General features: G+C 55.0%; 1 protein-coding gene across 9 annotated transcripts in view; it reads left to right on the top strand.

The window, feature by feature from the left end:
• The window catches only part of LRSAM1 (leucine rich repeat and sterile alpha motif containing 1), a 28,033-nt gene extending 8,903 nt beyond the window's left edge, over positions 1–19,130 (top strand). For 7 of the 9 annotated variants that reach the window (XM_054848707.1, XM_054848700.1, XM_054848704.1 and 4 more), the window contains 20 exons: positions 340–408; positions 1,152–1,236; positions 2,659–2,780; positions 3,993–4,083; positions 5,023–5,153; positions 5,812–5,841; positions 6,871–6,993; positions 7,077–7,216; positions 7,683–7,727; positions 8,743–8,813; positions 9,546–9,645; positions 10,524–10,611; positions 11,333–11,407; positions 12,961–13,041; positions 15,284–15,379; positions 15,690–15,788; positions 16,541–16,672; positions 17,029–17,110; positions 17,368–17,516; positions 18,003–19,130. In XM_054848707.1, coding sequence (XP_054704682.1) covers positions 340–408; positions 1,152–1,236; positions 2,659–2,780; positions 3,993–4,083; positions 5,023–5,153; positions 5,812–5,841; positions 6,871–6,993; positions 7,077–7,216; positions 7,683–7,727; positions 8,743–8,813; positions 9,546–9,645; positions 10,524–10,611; positions 11,333–11,407; positions 12,961–13,041; positions 15,284–15,379; positions 15,690–15,788; positions 16,541–16,672; positions 17,029–17,110; positions 17,368–17,516; positions 18,003–18,128 — 1,935 coding nt within the window. In that variant the 3' untranslated portion in view covers positions 18,129–19,130. Of the gene's footprint in view, positions 1–339; positions 409–1,151; positions 1,237–2,658; positions 2,781–3,992; positions 4,084–5,022; positions 5,154–5,811; positions 5,842–5,934; positions 6,077–6,870; positions 6,994–7,076; positions 7,217–7,682; positions 7,728–8,742; positions 8,814–9,545; positions 9,646–10,523; positions 10,612–11,332; positions 11,408–12,960; positions 13,042–15,283; positions 15,380–15,689; positions 15,789–16,540; positions 16,673–17,028; positions 17,111–17,367; positions 17,517–18,002 lie in introns of those variants that run through there. The other 2 variants (XM_054848706.1, XM_054848708.1) reach the window with 2 other exon arrangements.
• Positions 19,131–23,026: the final 3,896 nt, after the last annotated feature.

Genomic DNA, 23,026 nt, shown 5'->3' with positions numbered 1-23,026 from the left:
AACTTCCATGGAGCAGTTCAGCTCCTGCAGAAAATGTCTTTCTCTGCCAGGCTGGCTCCATGGAGGTGATTTATCCAGGTGGCTCATCCAGTTATGTGGAGCAGCTCCCTTGGTGTCACTGCTCTCCCTACTCTCTTGTTTGTTTATCGATGTATAGAGGCTTGAGTTTTCAAAAGACCGACAAGAATGAAGTGCCTATGTCTCCTTGAGAGATTAAGCCGCTTTTCAAAGCCCCGTTGGAAGGGAAGTAATTTCCATTGCTAGATAATTCATGGCCTTCATTCTTGCACTGTGACTTCTTTTTCCAACCTTGTTTGATGAAGTCATCTACTCTTCCAGGTTCTGGACCTGCACAACAACCAGCTGGCATCACTTCCTGCTGATATTGGTCAGCTGACATCTCTTCAGGTAAAAGATTTGCAGCTGCATCCTGAGTGCCTGTACATGTTACAGAACAGCAAGAATGTGGGGTTACTGCTGTTTGTTTTATAATTAATCACAACTCAAATGACGGTGCTCGTATTGTCAGATCTGCCCCATTGACATGACTGTCGCTGCTGAACTGGCTTGTTGGAGAGGGAGAGCAGGAGAAGAGCAGCAGAGCAGGCATGCTGAATTACGTAGTCCCAGCTTAGAGCAAGGGCCGTCAGTCCAAAAGGCTCGCACTGCCAAGCAGGCGCTATGAGCAAGCAGAGCTGGAGCTTCCAGTGCGCTTGATTTCCCAAAATAGTCAGGTTTTACCATTCTCCCTGGGGTGATTATGTTGAGAACTCAGTGCAGCGTGTTGCAGTGCACGCTGAGGGTCCGCTCTGCTCAGGGTGCAGCTTTAGGCTCAGTCCCTGCTCCCCAGTGGGAGCTGGGGTGGGGGAGTGCTGCCTCGGAGGGGAGGACATTGCTTCCCGGGTCCTGCGACTGGGTTCAGCACCTCCTGCTGCTCTGGGTTGTGACGGGTTTCTCACTCGTGTGGTAGCTAGACATAGTCTGTATCCAGGGCTTCTGGAATGATTTTTTTTTTAACCCAGACAGTATTGTCTAAAACCAATTTCCAGTTGTCCTTCTGGGCCCGAAAGTTGTCCCAACAGCATAGATGTGTAGAAGACCTGAGACTTGTGTAAAGAATGTCTTGAATATGTTTTCTGTTAATACTTTAGGTCCTAAACCTTGAAAGGAATCTTTTAAAATGTCTTCCGCAATCTATAGGAGAACTTGCCCAGCTCCAGATGCTCAATGTGAAAGGTATGGCACGTGTTTCTTGTCAGTGCTCGGGGCATTATCCATTTATTATCTGGGTCGTGTTGAGCTGCATTAGTAATTATTCCTTTCAACCCAAGCAAGCACCACGTGGTTTATGCTGTGAATGCTGAGGAAGAACGCCAGAAAGATTTGAATTCAAATAGTTGGCAAGGCAGGAGAAATCATAGAATCATAGAGTCATAGAATGGTTCGGGTTGGAACTACATCTAAGCTGAAAAGGATTCCTAAAAAATTCCCTGAGTTCTTAGGAATAACTGGGGTTGTTCGGCTGCTTCTTAGCAGATGCACACTCTGTCTGCCTTGGTTCCCTGCCCTGTGGTTCAGCTCACGGCTCTCAGGTCCAGCTTGCTCCGTATGGTGTTTCCGTTCGGCTCATTGCCTTTCCAGAGGTTGTTGGGTCGTCATGTCCGATCTCAACATCTGGAAGCTCGTGTGTGTGCCTGCACGTGGGCAGCATTTCGGAACCCAGCTGCCTCATTCCTGCAGCCAGGAGCGCCGAGGGGGCTGGAGGCACACGTCTTCCTCCGGGAGCACGAGACCCACCTCGGGCTGGGCGTTGTGCGTGCTCTGCAAGAGGACCCCCAGGTTTGTCCCCCTCTGGGTAATGATTTAGACCTAAAGAAACCTAAGGAAAAAAATGAAGAAATCTGTCTATGCAGGTTCAAGTGTAAGAAAAATAGCCGGTCTTTGGCAGCAGCAGTTCAGTAAAGCAAGCAGAGCAGTCAGCCCGGATAAACTGAATTACGATTAAGTCCACCGACACCCAGAGCTCGGTCCTGTGAGCCTGTGTAGCCCCACCAGGTTTGCACAGCCCTAACACAAAGCTCACAACCATACCTCTTTTCAGGAGTCCTGGGCATTTTCCAGATATGCAGTGCCATAAATTTGGGAGAAAAAGGAGACTTAATTACAGGGAGCTGTTGCTGAAACAGGGAAGGAAATGGAGGGCGAGGAACTTGGAAGCACAGCTCAGTTCATTGCCGTATCTGTCTGCAGCACCTGCCTCTGACCCCTGGATGTGCGGTCCCACACTCGCTCCCCTTTCTCCCATCTCTGGTACTTGCACCAAGGGAAGACGACTCCATGTTAGGAATATTCTCCTGATAAAGAGCACAGATCCAGCCTGCAGCACTGACCTCAGCTGAGGAGGTCGTTTCGGCATGAGGATCCACTGCTGGACCCATGCACCTGGGCTGTGTGCGAGTACATCTTGATTCCCTTTTGCCTGGGTGGGCAACGGCAGTCTTTGGAGTCCTCCTGTGACCCGTGACAGCCCCGTCCCCGTAGTAGAGTATAGAAAATGAGTCATACGTAGGATTCTGGTTTGGTGTTCCCGCAGATAAACTTGCTGGCTCCTGCTTTGGAAAAGTTATGTGATACTAACTGACTTTTCTCTCTCTCTAGGTAACAAGCTGAAGGAGCTGCCTGCTACTGTGAGTGGCTTGCGGAGTTTGCGCACTCTGGATATCAGCGAGAACGTGCTGCAAGAACTGCCGCGGGTGCTGGCTCACATCCGCACGCTGGAGGTACGCACCCATCCCCTTTGAGCCATCTCTCCCCTTCACAGGCTGTTTATTCTGCTGCAGGCTCTTTCGCTTCCTGCTTGCTCAATACAATAATAAATTCAGCACAGAAAGTGAATTTTTAGGGCTTGGGCAGGACCCACTGTGGGGGATTTAACAAGGCTATATGCGGTTCATGGTGTCCAAAATAGTTTTTGCGTACCCTTCCTGCTTTGATCTTTTCCGATCACTTTTTGCCATGGCTTAATCATGACAAAGTAATCCCCAGGGAGTGAACCCCCGGTCTTTGCTGCCGGGGCTGTCTCTGAGAGCACGAGCTGTGCCTGTGGGCTCAGGCTGAGTCAGCCGCTTTCCACCAAGGCTGATCCTACATCAGCAGATGGGATATTTCCAATGAGGCTTTTGCCTCCATTGCCATGACAGATCTCTGACTCATTGTCAGCCTCCGTGGGTTTCTGGCTCCCTGGAGTACACATTCAAAATGGGACAAGCATCAAGATTTTTATGGATGTGTTACCTCCTGGCCGCAAAGCCTGTCAGTACTACCCTGTGCAAATGTCAGGCGACAGGGGTGACGCAGACACTGGCACGGAAAGTGTGAATAAATGCTCTCCTGTCTCGAACACACAACATTAGGCTTCACTTCTCCTGTGGGCAGTCTCTGAGATGAGGGATCTGTGCAGCTTGCTCCCCTGTGCTGACAAAGTGGTTCCTCTCTGGGCCTTCCTGCTAAGCCCTTCTCTACAGGAGGCAACGTTAGGTCCTTTTGGTGGCCACAGTAGGACAAAACAGCAAGTGGTCCTTCCACTTATTCTTACTGGTATTCCTGTTCTCTCCATGTCCTTTGTGTCACCATCCCTTCCATGCATCGTGCTCAAGGGCTCCAGCACACAGAAATGAGTAGAAAATCTCTGTAACTGAGAAGTGCCGTACCCTCTTGTGCTCATGTCTACAACGTAGACATGTCTGCACAAGGAAGGTGTACCACTGAAGGACCAGCTGAGAAGCTCCCAAACAAAAGACAGTGGAGGCACCTCTGAAAGGTGTCAAACACCCAGTGGAAATTCAATACAAACTTGTATTTATGTCAGAATTTAGGGTAACAGGAAATTACCACTCCGTAAGTGAAATTTTGGGGAGCTGCAAGGGTAACTGCAGTTGGACTCTGGCTGGGCTGCCAGAATAACCTGCGGCTCTGTGTGTTCTCTTTTGGAGACGCTGACCTTGGATGCTTCTTCCATGACCTACCCATCACCTGATATTTGCAGTGCAGGTACAGAGGCCATTCAGCAGTTCCTCTGCAAAGGTAAGCAAGAAGAGTCTGTGGATGGCAGTGAGAACCTGGGGACTGCGCTGTGCTCTCATTAGGTGCCGTGGCATGTTCAAAGATTGCATTAACGAAGGACAGACATTAGATTGGCTCTGCTTCTGGTGCTCTGCACACGTGGCAGGCTGATCAGAGAGTTATGGGTCTTTGCTGGCAGACAGCAAAACAGAAGTCCTTCCTTGAGACTTGCTTCTTACTGTCACACTGAAATTTATAATGATTTTGTTAAAACACCGGAATAGCTGAGTCAGAGACTGTCCGAGTGCCCGTAAGAAGTCATTGCGTATCCCTGTGATTTGTTTTCCCTTTTGTATTTTCTCAAGTGGGAGGATTAGGCATAGTCCAGGTACAGCCGCCTTGGGACAAGGAGATAGAATCAGTAGTCCTTCGAGGTCCCTTCTCCCCTCCTTTTCTGTGAGAAAGGACTTGGGGGCTGCAGACTGCTGGTTTGTTAAGAGAAGGATGAAACCAGATGGGAAACTGAGAGGACAAAGATAAAATACTGTGAGTTTGTAAACACTGAGTTTAATACAGACAGGAGGGTTTGGAAGAGGTTTTATGCAGAGGAAATGCCTTGCCAGACATTGTGCTAATCCCTGAAATAAACAGATGGTCAGAACGTATTTTAATATGGGCAGTAGCATGTGCAGCCCCGCAGAAGTCAGTACCCGTGTGAAGGAAGCATTTCCCTCTGAGCAGGTTAGCTTTGATCGTCTTCCTGGTGGGAATGGGGCGGCAGCGTCTCCCCTCAGAGCTTCTGGTTGTTAATTCTGCATGAAGGAGCCCTTGGACGCTCGCCTGCGGTGGGGAGAGGGAGCACGGTTGGAAGCAGCCTCACACACCAGCCAGCCCTCGGCGGTGCTGCCAAGGGAGTCTTTAAGCACCAAATGTTCTTGTTTTGTCTCTGATACCTTCCAGAGTGTGGAATTGCGTACTACCCTCCCTTGCAGTATCTGCCCGCCGCGCTGGAGAGCGATGGAGGAGGAACATCGGAGGATGGGGTGGACAGGGCAGTGCATAAGTACTTGGAGGAGGAGAGCGAGTGGCAGGTGAGGCTCCACTGCATGTGAAGTTATGCGAGAGGGGTTTGGATTTGTTTCTCCGCTCCATCAATGGGTCTCACAGCACTTAGCACATCATCCCTCATCACCTTCCCCGCCGCGGGATGTGTCTTTTAGGATCAAGAGAGCGTCAGCGCCCAGAAGCAGGCATAGCACTGCGGGCATGGGTGGCTCTTCTCCTCCCCGATGGCTGGGGATGGTGTTACCACTGCTGACTCCTGGAACACACATCCTAAAGAACTGTCTCCATCCCTGAAAGCCGTGGTGCAGTCAAGAGACAGGGGTGACAATGTGACACGGTGTGTGCAGCGTGGTAACACCTGTGGATTTTTGGGGGGACAGCAAACTGCAGAAGAACGTTGTGATTCCCAGCCAAGCACTGGGCATGTCCAGCCCTACCTGGGACAGGTGAGGCTAGGCGTGTAATTCCGATGAGCTGTGCTAATTCCCGTGCTGTTTAGCAAGTACAGAGCAGATTTCTTTGACCCTGGAGATGCACGAATGACTGGACTTTGTGGCGTTGTTAATCTTCTTGTGCCTTTGGTTGATGTCTGTACTCAGTTAGGGGAAGGTATAATGTGGGCTAATAATATCTACAAAAATTGCTCCTGGGAGTAAATGTCTGCTGATATTGCTTATTTTTCAGAACAAATTCTTGGATTATGAGAAGAGGAAGGTAAGGATGAACCCCTGCAAATGCTTTGTCTGCAGAATAGCTCCACTTTTCTTCTTGTTTTCCCTCCTTTTATCCAGTTTCTCAGCCCAAACTGAATGTTTTGAGAACTGAGCTCTTGCAGAACTCCCCCGCAGAGCTGCTCACTCCTCACTGCAGAAGACAAGTGGGAGCATGGGGGAATCTGTGGCTGGCTCATCTGACACACGCAGCTGATGAGCTGCCGTCTCTCTCACCAGTGAGCAGTTCCAGTTTAAATCAGTCTGTGTATGCTGAGTTGGATCCGGGGGCTTTCACACCCGGTGGCTTTTTTCTCACTTCTCAGTGCTGAAAGCTCAGCTTGTTTTTCACATGAGGTGGGCAGACGTGTGTGAGCAGCCCATGCACAGACTGCTCAGTACGTCCCTGCCCCGAACTCCAGCCCCTCCATGTCTCCTACCTGGGCTGATAGTGCCACCATTCCTGCTCTCTCCTACCGTTCCTTCTTTCTGTCCTCCATTCCCCTCCCCTGGTTGCATTTTTAGTTTGCTCTTCTTTCTGTTTCACTGGTCTCTGTCTCTTGCCCCGTGCAAGGCTGACGCGGAAATAATCAGAAGCTCCTGTCATGCAGTTCACCTCTCCCTTTGGCTGCAGCTGCTCATAGCTGGCTGCTGCCTTTGCTCTGTCGTCTTCAGACAAGGGAGTCCCCTCGCCATCTGGAATTGAACACAACCTTAATTTTGGGCTTCCCTCCGGGTGTTTGTATTGGGTGTTTCAGTTGTATGGGTTGATGCCCAGGGACTTCAGCTTCATGACTATGAAGTGGGTTGCGGGGAGTTTGGAGACTGTCATAAAAGAGCAGCAGTTTCTGGGTTCCTAAGGAGAGAACGTTTCCATCCCCTAGTCAAGCCTCCTGTTTGCCATTTGGCTAGCTTTCTTGTAGTCAGGGGGATTACTGTGCCTCGTTCTACATTTTTGCCAGAATTTGTTCTTGCTTGGGAAGGAGCAGAGCCAGCAATCTACTGATTTCATCTTTCTTCGTACTCCTCTCAGGAAAAAAAAATGCAGGAGAAGCTGGAATTTGAGCGACGCCTGAGCATGGGGCAAAGAGAACATGCTCTGCTTGTTCAGCAGATCAACAGTCAGAAGGATGAGATGCTGCAGACAGTGAGAGAGGTAGGTCTCCTCTGGGCAGGCCCCGTGCAGGACGCTGCCTTCCCTAAACCACGTTCCTCTGGTTCCCTCTTGCTTTGGCCCAGGACCAGATGAGGCTGGAGGAGGGTCTGACAAAGCACCAGCGCTATTTGGAGGAGGAGCGCCTGAAGCTGCTGCAGCAGTTGAAGCAAGCGGAGCAAGGCATTGCCAGCCGTATCCAGAAGCTGCTAGAGGACAATCAGAGGTAAGGCCCCAGGGTGTCTTGCAGTCATCTCTGTCCCTTGGGGGCTCGTGATATTTTGTCCCATTCTGAGCGGTTCATTTTGCTCTTTCTGAGTTTTACAGCACTGGTCAGGATCGATGTCTGTCGGTGGTGCCTTAGTTGTTGAACTGCCAAAGTCCCATTTAAAGGAAGTGGAATTTGGCACCTTAAAAAACTGTGTTTCACACATATCTGTGATGTTGGAATTTTGCAGTGCTGTGGAAAAAACCCTGAATTCCTCAAGGAAGGTGCATATTTGAACCCTGGTTCTTGGGTACCACTGACCTAGGTCTGCTGGATCTCCTGCTGGGCTGGTGCTGACGCAGGGTTACCATTCTGCTTAAAGCCACTCTTCTGCGCATGAGGAGCAAAGCTGTTTTCTGCCCTCTGGGGGAGCAGGATGTCCTGCTCAGCTTAATAAAAACCTCTTGGTTTATCTTTTTTTTAGGCAAAAACAAAGTTCAGACATTCTGAAATCCTTGGAGAATGAGAGGTGAGTTCTCCTTGAAATAAGCTCTTTTAGAAAAGGGGCAAGAAGCTGGGAAGAGGGCTGGGACCATCCTTTCAGAGCCACCAGTCTGAATCCGCCTTAAGTCAGGGGAGGTTCATCTCGTACCTGCAGCTGGAGGCAAGACTCTGGACTAGATGTGCCTGGTCTTACCCAGCCTGGCAAACCCAACGGGATGGTGATTTTACCTCTTTTTCATCTCTGAATGGTCTTAGCTAAGGAGTTTGGGAACAAAACCCTGCATTCCAAGGACCAACAGAAATCCTACATCTGTTGGAAAGCAAGGCATTTATGAAGATGGTCCAGTGATGTGTACGGGCTGGGAGGAATACGTTGAAAGCAATGCTGCCATTCAGCCCACACTCTGAGCTAGCTTTGTCACCAAAAGTGGTTGTCCCCAACTTTCCCCTACCTATATGCTGCCCCCTCCCTTCAGCCAGCTGTTTGTGCGGTGGCACAGTAAATTGGATGGGGACACTGACCTGGCTGAAGAGAATCCCTTTGTATGTCAGATAGTTTTCCAGCCACACCAGTTCCTGATCTGGTAAGTGGTGGTATGTGTGCTTGTGCTGGGACGAGGACAGGGGAGGTGGGGATGGAGGCCAGGCTGCTGCTTTCAGTGGCACCGCTCACTTAGGTCAGCTTTAAAGCGCTCGTCAAGCCTCAAGAGAAAGGAAGGCAAAAAAAAGGACTGACACCGTGTTTAGTGAGAATGTATGCACGTTGCATGGATATTCTGTTTCTCAGAAAGATCAGCTTTCCACTCTAAGAAGCAATTATCCCTGTGGTTTTGAGCAAAATTTACGTTGTCTCCCATAGACTTAGAGGTTCCTTACCAAGAAATCATGGAGACTTTTGTGTCTCTGGTAAGCACACGGCTTTCCTGGGCAGGTGCCGGGGTAAATCTGCCCCGCCTTTAGGCTCTGAGCTGGGTGGGTGGAGGAGAAGAGCGATAGCGCTTGTTTGAAGGAGTGGCCAATTGTTCTTGTTTGTTTGGCAGAATAAGGATGGAACAGCTGATGGCAATAACACAGGAGGAGACGGAGCATCTACGCAGAAGGGAAGTGGCCTGTAAGTCCAGCCAACTCTTTGTGGGGGTGAGATGCAAGAAAGACCTGGTTCCTCTGGAGATGTGCTGAATAGGTGACAGCCACATGGGAGATGCTCTGTCACACCCACGTTCTTGCTGTGCGGCTTGGTGCAGTGGGGCAGAGCTGCGGGGAGTAGCATTGCACTGAACCAGAGCTTGTCCACTGTTTCCGCCTTCAGCCCACTGCCGGTTCTCCTTGAGGTGTAAGCTATGCTCCCTGTGTGGCTCCAGCGTGTCACACAAGGAGTTTGTGACACTGGATATAAGCACACAAAGTGCTTCACATTTCAGAGGTACCAAACAGACGTTAACTGATGAGGTTCCTGAGGCAGGAGGCGTATGGTAAACAAGAATGGTGCTAGGGAGCCTTTTCCGCTCATGATGACCATGTCCAGATCCGCGGCGGTTGCAGAGGAAATGCTGTGTGTTGTCACCCCGAGGACGGTTGCTCTCAGTGGAACGGGCAGAGCTGCAGCCCGTCTGAGGGTCGGGAGGTGGTGACTGGGCTCAGCACAGGCAGAGTGGAGTTTGCTCAGCTAATTTCCCAATAAATAGCTATGATTCTTGCAGCTGAACAAGCCTGCTCTGAAATGAATGAAATGGAAAAAGCAAGGACAGGTTGGGAATGAGAGAGAAGGCACTGCTAATTGCAAGTGACTGTAGCAGCGGTGGTAGATGAACGCCTGTTCTAGACACCTGCTTCTGTCTCCTAGCTGCCATGCAACAAATGCTGGCTGAGAGCTACAAGAACAAGCTCATCCAAATGACCTACGAGTCTCGTCGGCAAGACCTCGTCAACCAGGCCTGCTCCAGGTACGGTGGGAGATGTCTGGGGCTGGTGGTGCTGTTGTAGAGTCCCTTTCTTTCCCTGGCATAATTCCCATATTTACACCCGGAATGCGGCAGGACAGCTGTGTAAGAGCAGGTGACAAGGCAATTTACAGGGATCGTCAAACTCGATTAAATGACCCACCTTCTAACCACAAGACTATGCATGTTAACCATACTTTGGATTAACTATCACTTTTTCACACCGTTTATTTTACTTGATACGTACTGCTGAATGTGGAGGATGAAATTGGACTGGTCTTTTTCTTGTTAGCCAGTTCAGTGTCAAACTCTAGCACAGAACTCCTTTCCTCACCTCCCAGGGTTGTCTCGAGGATGCTGGTTGTATTCACGTAGGACTTGTATTGCTATAGGTACAGAGAGCATTCTGTCTCTGTTTACAAGAAGGTGAGGAATTTTAGTCTGTCAGCGTCTGGCACTGAACAGAAACACCCTTGTGTGCCTGCGACCTGCCCAATGGAGGGCGGTGGGCAGACACGGTCCTGCCTGCAAGTGCAGGCAATACATGGCCACATCGTCTGGGTCTCCATCAGCGCTCCCTTTCCAGTGCAGAACACTGACGTGCAAGTTCACCACCCGAGCAGCTTGCTGGGCAGCAGCAGTCCCTGCGTGGATTTTGAGTCGTGCACATGCAGGCAGCGGTGCCTCTGCTCTGGCTCAGTCTGTGGTGCAGGTTTGGTTTGGTTGTAGGGAAGGAGGTTTTAAATCTCTCAGTCTTCAGTGACCCTTTTTCCGTAACAAACTTCTCCATCCCTGGATTCCCTGTTGCCCGCTTTTCCTCTTTTTTCCGTCAAGAGTCTCAGACCCAGCAGTAACTCCATGGCAAATCCATCTTCTTGCAGCCTAGCTGAGATGGACCAGAAGTTCCAGCAAATCCTGGCTTGGCAACAGCTGGATCAGAACAAGGCTGTTAGTCAGATCTTGCAGCAGGTGGGCGAGGGAGCAAACTGCTTTTTGGGGGGCTGGAGGGAAAGCGGCTGCACGCGAAAGCAGGATTGAGAGTGGCTCACAGGAGCAATGGTGGCTGGGCTGGGCTCCATGCAAAAGTTGTTTTGTAGGACACTAAGTGCTAAACTTTGGGAATCTCTGGTATTCTAACAGACTGGTGTGGGTGGTTGGAAGAAAAATGTATTTCTTAACTAGAGAGCAAATTTTCAGAAAGAACAGCAGCACAGACCATGGGAAGCAAAACCGGTCTGTTGATTAATAGGATTTTGAGACAGAAGTCCTGTCTTTTTGGCAGGTCTCCTGGTGACTTGGGGCAAGCTGCCTACGGGAAGCTTTTTGAAAGCCTCTGCTCCTTTTGAATACCTTCTGAACCTGAGACCTCTGCGGCTCGTTTTCCAGAAGTGCTGGGTAGCCATGCCCTATTGCACAGCCTGGGTGCTCAGTGCTGCTGAAAATGAGAGGTGGGGTTCGTACGGAGCATTCAAAATATGTGTTTGAAGAACACGAATATAATTTCTGTAAAGTGGGTTTTACCTTTTGGGCCTGTGGGATCTAAGCCATGGGGTAATCAGGACACTTGTACAGAGTCAGCACTGCTCGGGTGCTTGTACACGAGTCACTGCAAGGTAGCAGAGTTTCTTTCTTTGCCCGTTTGGAGTTGCATGAACAGCCCTGACTAAGCAGGATGCTGTCTGTCCCTTAGATTGAGATGCAGAAAGCTGCCTTTGAAGCTCTCCAAGTGAAGAAGGATCTAATGCACAGGCAGATCAGGAACCAGGTGAGTCAGCAACAGAGGAAAGAGCTACCAGCTACTCCGCTCATACCGCCATTTGATGAGACACTTCTGAGGAGGATCAAAGTGCTGTGAGCATAGAGCAGGGTCTGAAGGAAACGAAGAACTCTTGCATTGCTAAGAGCTCTGGAACAAAGCATTGGGCAGTGGTGGTTAGACCACAGTCTCCCAGCTCCATGGGAGGGAGTGTCAACGCGGGTTTTAGATTCGTGGAAGTAGCGGAATTGCCGTTGCTTCAATTGTCTCAGCGCTAGTGTGGATGAAGTGCTGGAGAGTGGTCGCTAGAGGACAGACCTGCATTGGCTCTGTAGGGGTGATCTGCAAGTGCAATTACAATTTCCTTCAGATTGCGTACTTAGCAGGGCTGCTGTTTCCACACGAGTCCACTGCATCTCCATCCAGCACATCGGAACTGCACCTTGAGCCATAAGTTCACCTTTTCTTTCCCATTCTCAGCTTGCCTTTCTGAGCTCCATTCTGCAGAAGGTGCAATGCGATAGTTGGGGGAGGAAGAGCAAGAGCTGGTGGAGAAAGTAGCGGTGGTTGATGCATGGAGGTGGGAAGGTAGTGGTGGTTGATGCAGGAGGACGCGTGGCTGGTTTCTGACACAGTGCTCCTCATCTGACCCTCTCCTGATGTGGCACTAGCAGAAGTGTCTCAGGTCAGGAGTTGGTGCATAAGCTTCAGGGTTTGGATATATTGAGTCACTCAGTGACCAATCTCTGGACCATGCTAGAAGCCTATGGATCGTGCATGGACAATCCAGGAGATGAGTCTAACAACTCTCCATTGCTCGAGTTCCTCAGTAAGAGCCCTGCAATTTGCTCGCACTTGCTCTGTAAACAAAGGGAGTTTGTTCCTTGGTACCATGGCTGGACCTTTTACTACTGAAATCCAGCCCAGCCCAGCAGCGTCCTGCGCAGGCAGTGAACGGGCAGGAGCCCTGGGTGCCACCTGCCGCAGAGCCCCGGGGTCGGCAGGAATGTCATGGCACACGTTGAGCAGCGTGGCCCAGGGATGGGAGGTGGCCTGGCAGATAGGAGAGCTGGGCTCTCGGCTTGGCTTTGCTGTGGGACCTTGGGCAACTCACTTCACCTCTCTGTGTCTCAGTTGCCCCACCTGAAAGAACCACGTATCATTATGGGATTTGCTGGAGCCTCTAGAAACCAGGGCCCTGCCCCAGTTCATCTGCAGTTTGAAGCAGTGGTGCTAGGAGGACTTTGACAACCAGCCGCTGCCTTCCAGAGTGGCTGCAAAAGGTTTGGCTGAACAAACCGATTGCAACGCGCTTCTAGACTTGAACAGAAGGTACTTAGAGCAGAGAGACAATTAGAGAGCAGGGGACATAGCTCTTCAGGCAAGAGACGACGAGTGACCCTGAGAGCATGTGTCACGGAAGGGCATCAGCAGGTTCCCCAAACTTCTGGGCGGCTCTGCAGTGCCATCCCTCCCAGGGCAGCAGTTACACCTCATTTTAAAAGAGCGTAAATTAAAGTCATTTCAAATGTCAGTAAAAAAATGTTTCATCTTCTGTTTAGATTAAATTAATAGAAACAGAGTTATTGCAGTTGACACAGCTGGAGTTAAAGAGGCAAGAACTGGACACAGAGACGCTGCAGGTATGTAGGGCTCTGGGGCTGCCCCACCACCCTCTCTCTGCTCTGGGATCGCAAAAGCTCCACTTGCTTCTTTTGCTCCTTGCAGTTTCCACATGGTTTTATGCTTAGTCAGAAGGGTACGTACCCACAGGACACCACAAACCCCTCTTTATGTGGGAACGTTGCTGCTGCTCCTAAACATCTCGGTGCATTTTCAGGGCAGAGACAATCGAGCCGGCCCTGACAGCAACGGGCAGTTCCAGGTTTGCTGGGTGGGGAAGGACTTTGCGATCCAGTCGTTGGCTGTCCCAGAAACACCTCCCTGCCGCGCATCGCATGTCTTCTTACGTTGTTATGTTGCGTTTTGGTTTTACATACGTGCCAGCGATGGCTGTCAGCTCTCCCCCTTCATTTCTAAGCCTTGTCTCCCAGGCTGCTCTGCCGCCGTCCCACCATTCGATGGGCTGACTTCATCAGCAGTCGCACAGTGAGGAATAGCAAGTTTGGCTTAGGCAGCTTGGCTTTAAATTTTGTTATTACGCCTTCGCGTCAGTTGTTTTCTTGTGCGTGCTATTTGCCGGGCTAGGTCACCTGCTTAGTGAGCCCGAAATCAGCAGCAAACACCATATTGTTTCCGAGAGTACTGCACCCAGCAGGCTGGTAAGCGCTGACTTAGGCCAGGATCACCTCTGAGCCCTGTGCTGGACACCTTGAAGTGTAAGATTTGGGTTGTGCTACCTTAACTCACGCCGCTCCTCTGTATAACGCTGCATCGGAGGCCTGATGGTGGGGTACTGCCCAGAGCTCATGCAGGGAAGACCAAGGAACCCCAGGCAGATGTAGTTCAAATGACACTGGACTTGGGTGGCTCCTGTTAGGTGACCACAGGAGCTCCAGGGGAGTGCTGAAAACGAGGATCTGTCCTCGTGCCCATCTGCAGCACAGCAGGCAGCACAGCACGTTTGCAATTTCAGCGCTGGGTGCTGAGAAACGAGGCATAAACTGCTTCATTGGTCTGGATACCCCCTGCCATTTGGCAGAGATTGCTGATGGAACCCCCATCGCACGGGCAGCGCCCACAAAGTGCTTTGGCAGAAGCTTTTCTGCACTCGTGCTTCACACCGCCTGGGCATCAGGCAGCTGCTTCCTCCCCCAACGTAGAGGTGCTTTAGTGATGACCTTGATAAATCATTGGAAAGCGGGAAGAACCAAAAACACCCTGCGAAGGGGAGGTGTTTGCACAGGTCTCTTGCAAGGTCAGTCTGGGAGAGAGCGATCCCAGCGGGGTGTCCACGGTGCGGGTGGGTAGAAGAGCTCATCTCCAGGTTAGCTGAAGCTGCCTGGGTTTCTCATCCAGAGCAGCTCCCACGTGTCGTTAGTTGTCCCTCTCACCTCCGTGGGGGTCCTGACGCAGCAGAGCTCTCCTGCCGCCATCAGGGCAGAGCGTCTCTGATAGCTAATGGTGGGCTTTGCCTGTGAGAGGCAGGCGTTCCTGTCTCCTGCTTAAAAAGAGGACCTCGTCCCTGCGTAGGGTCCAGGTGCTGATTAGCAAAGGTTTCCCCACACTTCTCCTTTAGGAGGTCAGCCTTCTAGCGGAATCCCTGTCCCTTTGTCCATGGACACCTGAAGGCCTTGTGGCCGATAACGACTGGCCTCTGCTCAGTTAACGATCCTCCAGCAGGTATGAGCTACCTGGGACTGAACCATGCAGAGATGCCACATGGTCTCACGTTCCTGAGACAATTAACCTCTCCTCATGATTTACCTTGGTGAAGGTGATGATTTACCTTGCCCTGGTACACGGCAGTGCTTGACGTGAGACCCCAACGAACGCAAACGTCCCGAAGGTGTGGGGAGGTTGCTGCCTCACCTGTCCTGCATACCCGCAGGCTTCTAGACCTAGTTTCAGGCGATCCTTCTCAGTTAAGGAGGGGGACCGTGAACACTTTTGATGCCATTGACTGAGCTTGTGGTGGAGTGATGAAGAGCCGCTGCAGGCCGGCATGGTCTGGGGCTGCCCAGGGTGTGCTGGGGCCTGGTCCCACCAGTGCTCGGTGCAGGACCCATAGAAATGGGCGCAGCTCGGGTCTGCTGTGCCAACTGCTAGGAGAGGACTCGGGCTGCCTGCCCAGCCCTGGAGCACAGGGGCTTCCACGGCTGCTGTGACTGGTTTGGGTATGGTAAGTGCTTTGCTGGAAACGGGGGCGGGGGGCTTGCAGCTGCATGGTGCGGAGGTGTGGATGCCAGAGTCTGTCTGTTGCAGGGGGTGATCACAGAGCAACGCCAAGCTCTCGGCTACCTGCTGCAGCAGCTGCTCAAAGAAAAGAAGCAAAGGGAAGAAGAACTGCAGCAAATACTGGTAACGAAGGCTCCTAATTATGTGCCGTAGATGAGGAAGCGCGTGGGCTGGCTGCAGGGAGAGGGTCCATGGCTTAGCACGGGGATAAAGGGGAGCAGAGCAGGGCTCTGAGGGGTTGTGTCCAGGTCCAGAGACTAATTTAACTTCAGCGAGTGCTGCTGTAAGCTCTCGGGGGCACAGTTCCCACCAGTCCCTGGTGCAGCACGAGGCATCGGCATCGTCCATCTCCCCCGTCAGGAAAGGGAGTCGTAGGGGTAAATACTGCTTGCAACATTATCTCAGGCTGTGAAGGAATGAATTTGTTTTTCAGCTGGAAATGGAGGCAAAGAGCGAAACCAAACAGGAGAACTACTGGCTGATCCAGTACCAGCGCCTGCTGAACCAGAAGCCCCTCTCCCTGAAACTCCAGGTCGCTGCTGCAGTTGATGCTTTCCCTGTGCAGAGCGTGGGGCGAGCGATGGCAGCCCCGCCTGGACCCGCAGGCTCGGCTAAGACAGGCAGCGGGGCGCAGACCCCGGGCTGCCAGCGTGCTCTGCGCTGCCCAGCCGCCCCCGCGCTCGTCCCTGTGAGTTGGAGGCTGCGGATGGGGCTGTAAGGAGCCGACACTCCGGCTGTCTGCCAGCCAGAGCTGCCATCCCACCGTCAAACTGCAGTGCAGAGCACTCTGAGCACCTTCCAGGCAGGGCTTTTTGTGCCAGCTAAACCCCCAAACAGCCCCGCTTGGCTCCCCAGATTCCCCTGCAGATCTGCCCGAATGCAGCCACTCCTGCCCGTTCCTGCCCGTACCTAACGAGGCAGGACTTTGTGCTGTTAAAAAACCGGGGGGTTCCCACGAGGGGATGGATCTGAGCTCTGCCCGTGCTGCATGCCAGCTTGCGTTTGCAAAGCGGGTGCTGTTGCAGACATCGGCTGACAAAACGGTTATGTTTCATTCTTCCCAAAACACGGCGTTTTGAATTGTGCTCATGAACCACCCGCGGCCAGAGATCCTCTGGCTGTTGGGCTTCTGAGCTTTAGTGTCTCCAGGGATGCAAAATGCTTCAAGCAGGGCAGAGGGCAAGGAATGAGCACGCTGCCTGGCCACGCTGCCAGCCTCGCTGCTGCCTGTCCCCGTGCTTTTTCTCGAGAGCGAAGTCTGGGAGCTCGCCTTGTGTTTTGCAGGAGGAGGGCTTGGAGAGGCAGCTGGTGAACCTTTTAATCGAGCTGTCTGCTGAACAGTACGTGCCAGTCTTTGCACACCATCGAGTATCCTTGCAAGCGCTCAGCACCATGACTGCCAGTGACCTGGAAAAGGTACGAGACAGCAGATACACAGTGCGGGATGACGCTGACGCATCCTGCCTTTGCTCCGAGCCCAGCTGTGCTCGTGGCTGTGCCCGCGGCAGGTCTGGCACGAGGGACTGTTGGTGCTCCTGGTGTGTCACTTCCCAGCAAGGAGAGGTGCCAGTGCTGCTCTGTGCCCGTCCCAGTGAGCGACTGAGCACTGGCAGGGCGGGCTGTCGCTTGGCTCTGTCTTTCCATATCCCTTAGATGCTCTTTGTAGCAGGCTGGCTCTCGCCAGCGAGGCCCAAGAGTTTGGACTGTCCCCTTGGGGACACAAATCTCCTCCTTTCCCACCACGAGCTAACAGCCCTGCTCTTGCACCGCAGATCGGCGTGACGGAGGCTGGCCTGCAGCGTGCCATCCTCAAGCGAGCTCAGGAGATCCTGGCTGTGGCCAAGACGATCCCAGGTACCACCAGTTCTGTTCTGCCTGGTCTTGGACATGTTGATACTGGCGGCAGGTACCTGAGCCTTGGCCGGCTGATCTGCAGGGCCAGGTGCCTCCCTTTAGGGAGCGGAGCTCGGGCTGCACTGGCAAGCTGGTGCCGTTGACTTTCCTGATTGGAGCCCCGAGCTCCCATCTGCCTGCAGCCACCCCCGTGCGTGCCGGGTGGGTGGGATGGGGGCAGCTCTGCTGGTGCTCAGACCTCCTGCTTGTGGTTGCAGAGCTGCTGAGGGTGGTGGATGCCGAGGTCCCTGGAGCCCCAGAACCCAGCGCTCCCTTCAAGGAGCCTCCAAGCCCTGTGGTCCCAACGGTTTCCCCGCTGCAGTGGGACGAGAAGAAGTCAGAGTGCGTTGTCTGCATGGAGCAGGAGGTGAGAGCCAGGCACACACGTGGTGCTGGAGCAGGGGGTGGAGTGAGGGCAGGTTCCAGCTTGTCCCCATCTCTGTGTCCCCAGCCTGGCCCTGGGCAACGCTGGGTGCTCATCCCTCCGGCTCCCGAGCACAGCAGGCAGGGCAGGGCACGGCAGGCCTCCCTGCAGGAAGGAGCTTGCTGAACTCCTGTGCACGTCTGGCCGCAGAGCAGCTGTGGGAAGCGTCCGTGGGACTGCTCGGTCCAGCCGTGACCCGTGTCCTTCCCTCAGGCCTACTGCACTCCTGCTCTGCGCAGCACAGCCCCTCGGGCACACACAGCACCGGGCTGTGCCCAGGGATGGGGCGCGGGGCTCTGCCTGCCATGCTGTGACACCCCCAGGCGATCCCCATCTCCTCCAGCCCCGTTCTGTCCTGTGCTGGAGTAGGGCAGTGCTGGGATGAGCGTGGCGTGACACCAATGCTCTCCATGTCTTCTCTTTCCCCAGACCCAGATGATTTTCCTGCCCTGTGGCCACGTCTGCTGCTGCCAGACCTGCTGCGAGCGGCTGCACACTTGTCCCCTGTGCCGCAGGGACATCGCACAGCGCATCCGTATCTTCCACAGCGGCTAGGCAGGGCGGAGGAAGGCGAGGCTGCCCAGCATCGCCTGCGTCGTCCCTTCCCGGGGTGATGTGCCTCTCCTGCTCCGTGTCAGTATTAAAGACGCTAGCACAGCATGACCAGCACTGCCCTCCCCGTGCACGGCCCCGGGCTGGCTGCCGGCTGCACCCAGGAGTCTTGGCATCCTCCACGTTCCCGATGGCTTCTCAGCCTCTGCCTTGGGTCCCCTCTACATCTGCGTCCCCTCCTGCTGCCTGCCCGCCCAGCACCCTCCTGGCTGGTGGAACCAGGCACACTTCTGCCCCCTCCTCCCTGGCCGATGTATTTGCGTTCAGCAATGCCCTCGCTGCGCAGGGACACAGTTAGTGCCATCTCTGAAGCCACCTTGACCTTGCAGCTCCACCGCTGCGGCCGGGGCACTGCCGTGCTCCTGCATCGAGCGCTGTTAGCCAGAGGTAGGTGAATCTCCTGTGGGAGGACTCAGCCAGGGGCGGGCGATGCTCTGGCGTGCTGGCGGTGCCTTGCACCAACGTCATGCCAAAAGTCTGGGGCTTCTGCTCTGGCAACCCATGGGGGTGTGTCCAGGGCGCCGGTGGGCTGCAGCCGTGGGCAGCGGTGCCCGGGCAGAGCGAGCAGCTCCCTGACCCCTAATTCCTCCTCCTGGTGTAGGGGAGAGTCTGCAGCGGCCCCAGATCCGGGACGCGAGGGACCCGCTCTGGCCAGAGGAGCCCGGTGGGATTCCTCACCCAAAATCCTCGGGCTGTGAGCAGAAGGTGCTGCTGCCACGGCAGCCGGCACAGCGAGGGGGTGGCTGGGCTGGGGCTGCGCCCGGTGCAGCTCTGCATGGCCGCTGTGCATTGGCATGTGCGTGGTTCTCCATCGGCATTAATAAGTAACGATCCCAGTCAGTCTTTTGTCTCTTGACCTTGAAGTATAAAACGCAGAGATAAGCCCGGTCCCGCCGCAGCCCTTCCCCCAGGAGAAGCTATTAAAAAGCAGCTGGTTTCTGCTGGTGGCTGTTTACTGCCTTTTTCCTTCTGGAGGGGGGAGGACGCTTGAAAGCCGGGGGCTGCGGAGCAGTGGCAGAGGCGCCATGTGCCCGGCTGTCCCGGCATCACCTCCTCCTCTCCCATCTCAAACTGGGAAAAATTTGAGGATCTTGGACTTCTCTGAGGGCGTTGCTTGCTGCAGAGCAGCCCCGGGGACTTCCAGGCAGTGGGAGAACTCGGACCCTCTGCTGTGCCCACCTCACGTGTGCTGCGCCCGTGCGGAGCGTCATCGCAGGGCACGTGTGCAGCCTCGTGGAGCTGCCTGCGTGGTTGGTGCCACCAGAAACCCCGGGGGACGTGCCGCAGCGGCAGAGCTGGGCCCTGGGGTGCGTGGCCCTGGCTGAGCCCTTTGGGGACAGCCCCGGGGACGTTTCCCTGCCGCAGCCTCCGCGGTCGCGCTGAGCCGCCGCTGCATGTTGGAGCCAGCAGGTCCCATCCAGGGACTTGCTGGGCGCTTTGGTGGGCACCTGGCAAGGGGGGGGAGCACACGGGAGCAGCTGGCATTTGGGGTACAGCGAGGGGAGCCCCGGCAGGGATGCCTGAATGAGGGCAGGGAGGCTCTTGGAGGGGCTCACCCCCCCCGCACCCCTGTCCCGGCCAGGGCGCAGGCAGCGAAGGCGCTCGGCATTTCCCAGGTGCGGGGAGGAGGAAGATGCCAACCTGCATGGCGAGGCAGCGGGGAGGGTGGCAGGTCCCAGCCAACCTCTGCAGAGCCCCAGCCCCGCAGGGACCACGCTGGGACCCCCTGAGTGTCCAGCTGGAGAGGGAGAGACACCCCAGTTCTGCCCCAAGACCTGCTCAGCATCAGCGATGCTGCGGGCTGCCCCCTCCGTCCCATCCCACGCTGTCACCTTCGTGTCCCCAGGCTGTGCTGGGGGTGGGGGGTGGGATAATAATAAGTGACAGGAGCTCAGGACAAGGTCCACCGCACTGCCCGTAAATAAGTGCCAGCTTTTCCTGGAGCATCGGCAGTGCGGGGCTGTTCCTCGTCCCCAGGACCACCACAGCCCCGTGTAGCCGCAGGACCAACCCCGCTCAACCAGATGTGGGGACACTGCAACAGCTGGAGCATCACCCAGCATTCGTCCCCCACCAAGTGATGCTCCGTGTCACCCCAGGCTGTGCTCGGGCATTTTGCAGATTATTTTTTTTTTTGGGGGGGGGGGGAGTTGAATAAAGAATAAATTGTAAAAAAAACCCCAAAACAAGGGGATGCAGCGTTTTGCAGCTGCTCTTTGCTCAGCACAACCAACTCGTGGTTCGGGCCGACCCGAACCCTGAGAGCGTTGTACCAGTTGCTGGCCATGGCCATCCTCTGTGCTGGGTGACAAATAGGTTTGGTGTGAAATGAGGCTGAGCATGAATGGATGCAGAAGGGTGGGCTGGTGTTCCCTGCCAGTGAGCTCACCCTAAAATAAAATAACAACAATACCCCTCCCACCGCATTGTGTTTGGGAAATAATAAGAATATAATGGATTTGTAAAGGGAAAGGGGGGAAAAAAAAAAAAAGAGGGTTGTGGGGTTTTTTTTTTTTTTTTTGGGCAGCACCTTTTTTAGAGCGGCGGAGGAGGACCGTGACGGTCCAGTGCCTGCCAAGCACCCCAGTGCCGGACTGAAGTTCAGCGGGGGGCAGCTGCCCTCGTGTTCCCCCCCCCTTCCACGCCTCCCCCTGCGGCACGGCCGTCACCCGCCTCCCGTCTTCAAAAGCTGCGTCGGCCGGGCTGCGCTCCCCTGGAGCACCATGGTGGTGGGGCCAGAGGCCAGCGGGGAATGCGGGATCTGCTACGAGACGTATCGGGGTGCCAGGGGGGGCCGAGCCCCCCAGCAGCTGCCCTGCCGCCATTCCCTCTGCCTGAGCTGCCTGCGCAAGCTGGTGTGCCGCGCCGCCGCTGTCGCCTTCATCAGCTGCCCCTTCTGCAGGATGGTGACGCTGGTGCCCGAGCTGGCTCCGCATGGTCCTGGGGCGATGCCGGCCTCAGGGACCCCCCGTGGGGAGGAGGAAGAAGAGGGGGAGGAAGGCAGCGGTGCCCCCCCGGCCACCCGCCAGGCCTCGGCGCGCTCCATGGCTGTGGAGGTGGCGTGCGCGGCTCACACCCCCGTCTTCGCGGTGAGCGGCATGGTGTCCCCCTGCGGCCTCCGCCGTGGTTCCGAGGTGCCGGGCGCCTTCATGCTGGGGCTGCCGGGGCGGGGGCTGCTGCTGGACACGCAACCCCCCCTTGCCTCCATGGAGAACCTGCGCCTCGGCTTCGCCGCCGGCATCCTCGTCCTCATCGTCTCCACCTTCTTCCTGCTCGTCTTCCTCAAGTAGGTCCAGATGGGGAGAGGGGCTCCCGTCCCACACCGCAGCCCCCCCCGCCGCCTCCCCTGGGGCAGCTGGGACAGACCCAGCACCGGGTCGGGGGCTTCTCAGGCCATGGACAGCTCGGCCCTGGCCAGGGAGAGCACTGAGGATGGGGCCGGGGGCTCAGCACCCCCCAGGATCCAGCCCAGGCGAGCGGGGGCTGCAGGACACTCGGCTGCCCTGCACCCGAGCCCCGGGGCATCAGACTCTTTAAAAATTAACTTATTGCAGAGCTTCCCCTCACCCCCCGGGGTCTGGCTGCGCTTGCCTTGTGTTCATCATCTTCCCAGCACCTCCGGACCCCCCCTGGCGGGAGTCGCAGCGTGAGGCCATGCGCTTCCCAGTGTCGCAATCCCGGAGGCTGGAAAATTCCCCCGGCTGCGCTTCAGTCCTTCGTATCAGGCAGCGAGGACGGGGCGAAAGGGGATGGGAAGGGTCCCACGTTGCTTTTCCGTGGGTGAAACTGTTTGATTCAGAAAAGTTGTTTCCCCTGGAGCAGAGAGCCCGGCAGAGCACACGCAGGGACGCAGCAGCTGGGGAAGCGCGCAGCCCCGCAGAGACACCAGACATTAAAGACAGACCTTGGCCCAGCGCCGTCTCTGGTTGTTTTTCTGTGTGCTTGAGGCAGGGAGAGTTGTGCATCAAGGACAACTCGCCACCTCTGCTCTCAGCACAGGGGATGGGGGTGACAACCAGGGCCCGGGCGTGGAGGAGGGGTCCCTATCTTCCCCCCACCCTGAGGGAAGTGGGTGTTGAGCCCCTTCTCCCCCAGCAACGGCCTCTCAGACACAGCAAGGTCCCTCCCTCCGCGGCCTCTGCGGCCACACACCAGCACCCAGCAGCAGGAACAGCCCCTGCGCAGCCCCCCATGACAGTTCCTGCCCCGAGTCCCTCGCTCGGAGCCCCAGAGCCCGCTGCCCCCCAGGGAGCCCAGAGCTTTCTCCTGTTCACCCTTCCTGTGCCCGAGGCAGGCATACACAGGGACAAACCCGGCTTATTTTAGACCCTGAATCTGAGCCATGAAAAACCTGGGAGCTACAGCCACAGGCAGAGGGAGATGCCAGTGTGGGAACGGGCTGCGGGACCTGCCGCACACGCTTTTACAGGGACAAGTACCAAACCTCCGCTCCTGCCCCCCATCCGCACCCCTAGGCACAGCAGAGCTGCTCAGCATCCAGGGCCAGCATCGGAGAGACGGGGCTGCTGCGAAGCCTCACAGGCTGCCCGAGGCCGCTCTGCCCTGAAGCCCAGAGGAGCAGCAGGCAGGTGACCCCCACGTACGTCCCCATTAGCTTTTGTACTTCAGCTGCTCACCCCAGCCCCCTGCCGTGTGACAGCCACGGTCACAGCACCAAGGGACCTTCTCTCCTCTCCCAGGAGCGGGGTGGAAAAGCAAGAACGCTCCCAGAAGAGCTTCTAGATCAAATTATTCCTGATTTAAGTCAGAGCCAAGTCAGTTTTCAAGTGCACAGTAATAGATCGAGCCAGACTGAAGTAAAGCCCACGCAAGCAAAATCG

This window comes from Grus americana, chromosome 20 (assembly GCF_028858705.1).
Source record: "Grus americana isolate bGruAme1 chromosome 20, bGruAme1.mat, whole genome shotgun sequence".
Taxonomy (NCBI): domain Eukaryota; kingdom Metazoa; phylum Chordata; class Aves; order Gruiformes; family Gruidae; genus Grus; species Grus americana.
Note: the sequence above shows the minus strand (reverse complement) of the source record. Positions and strands in the feature narration are given on the sequence as shown.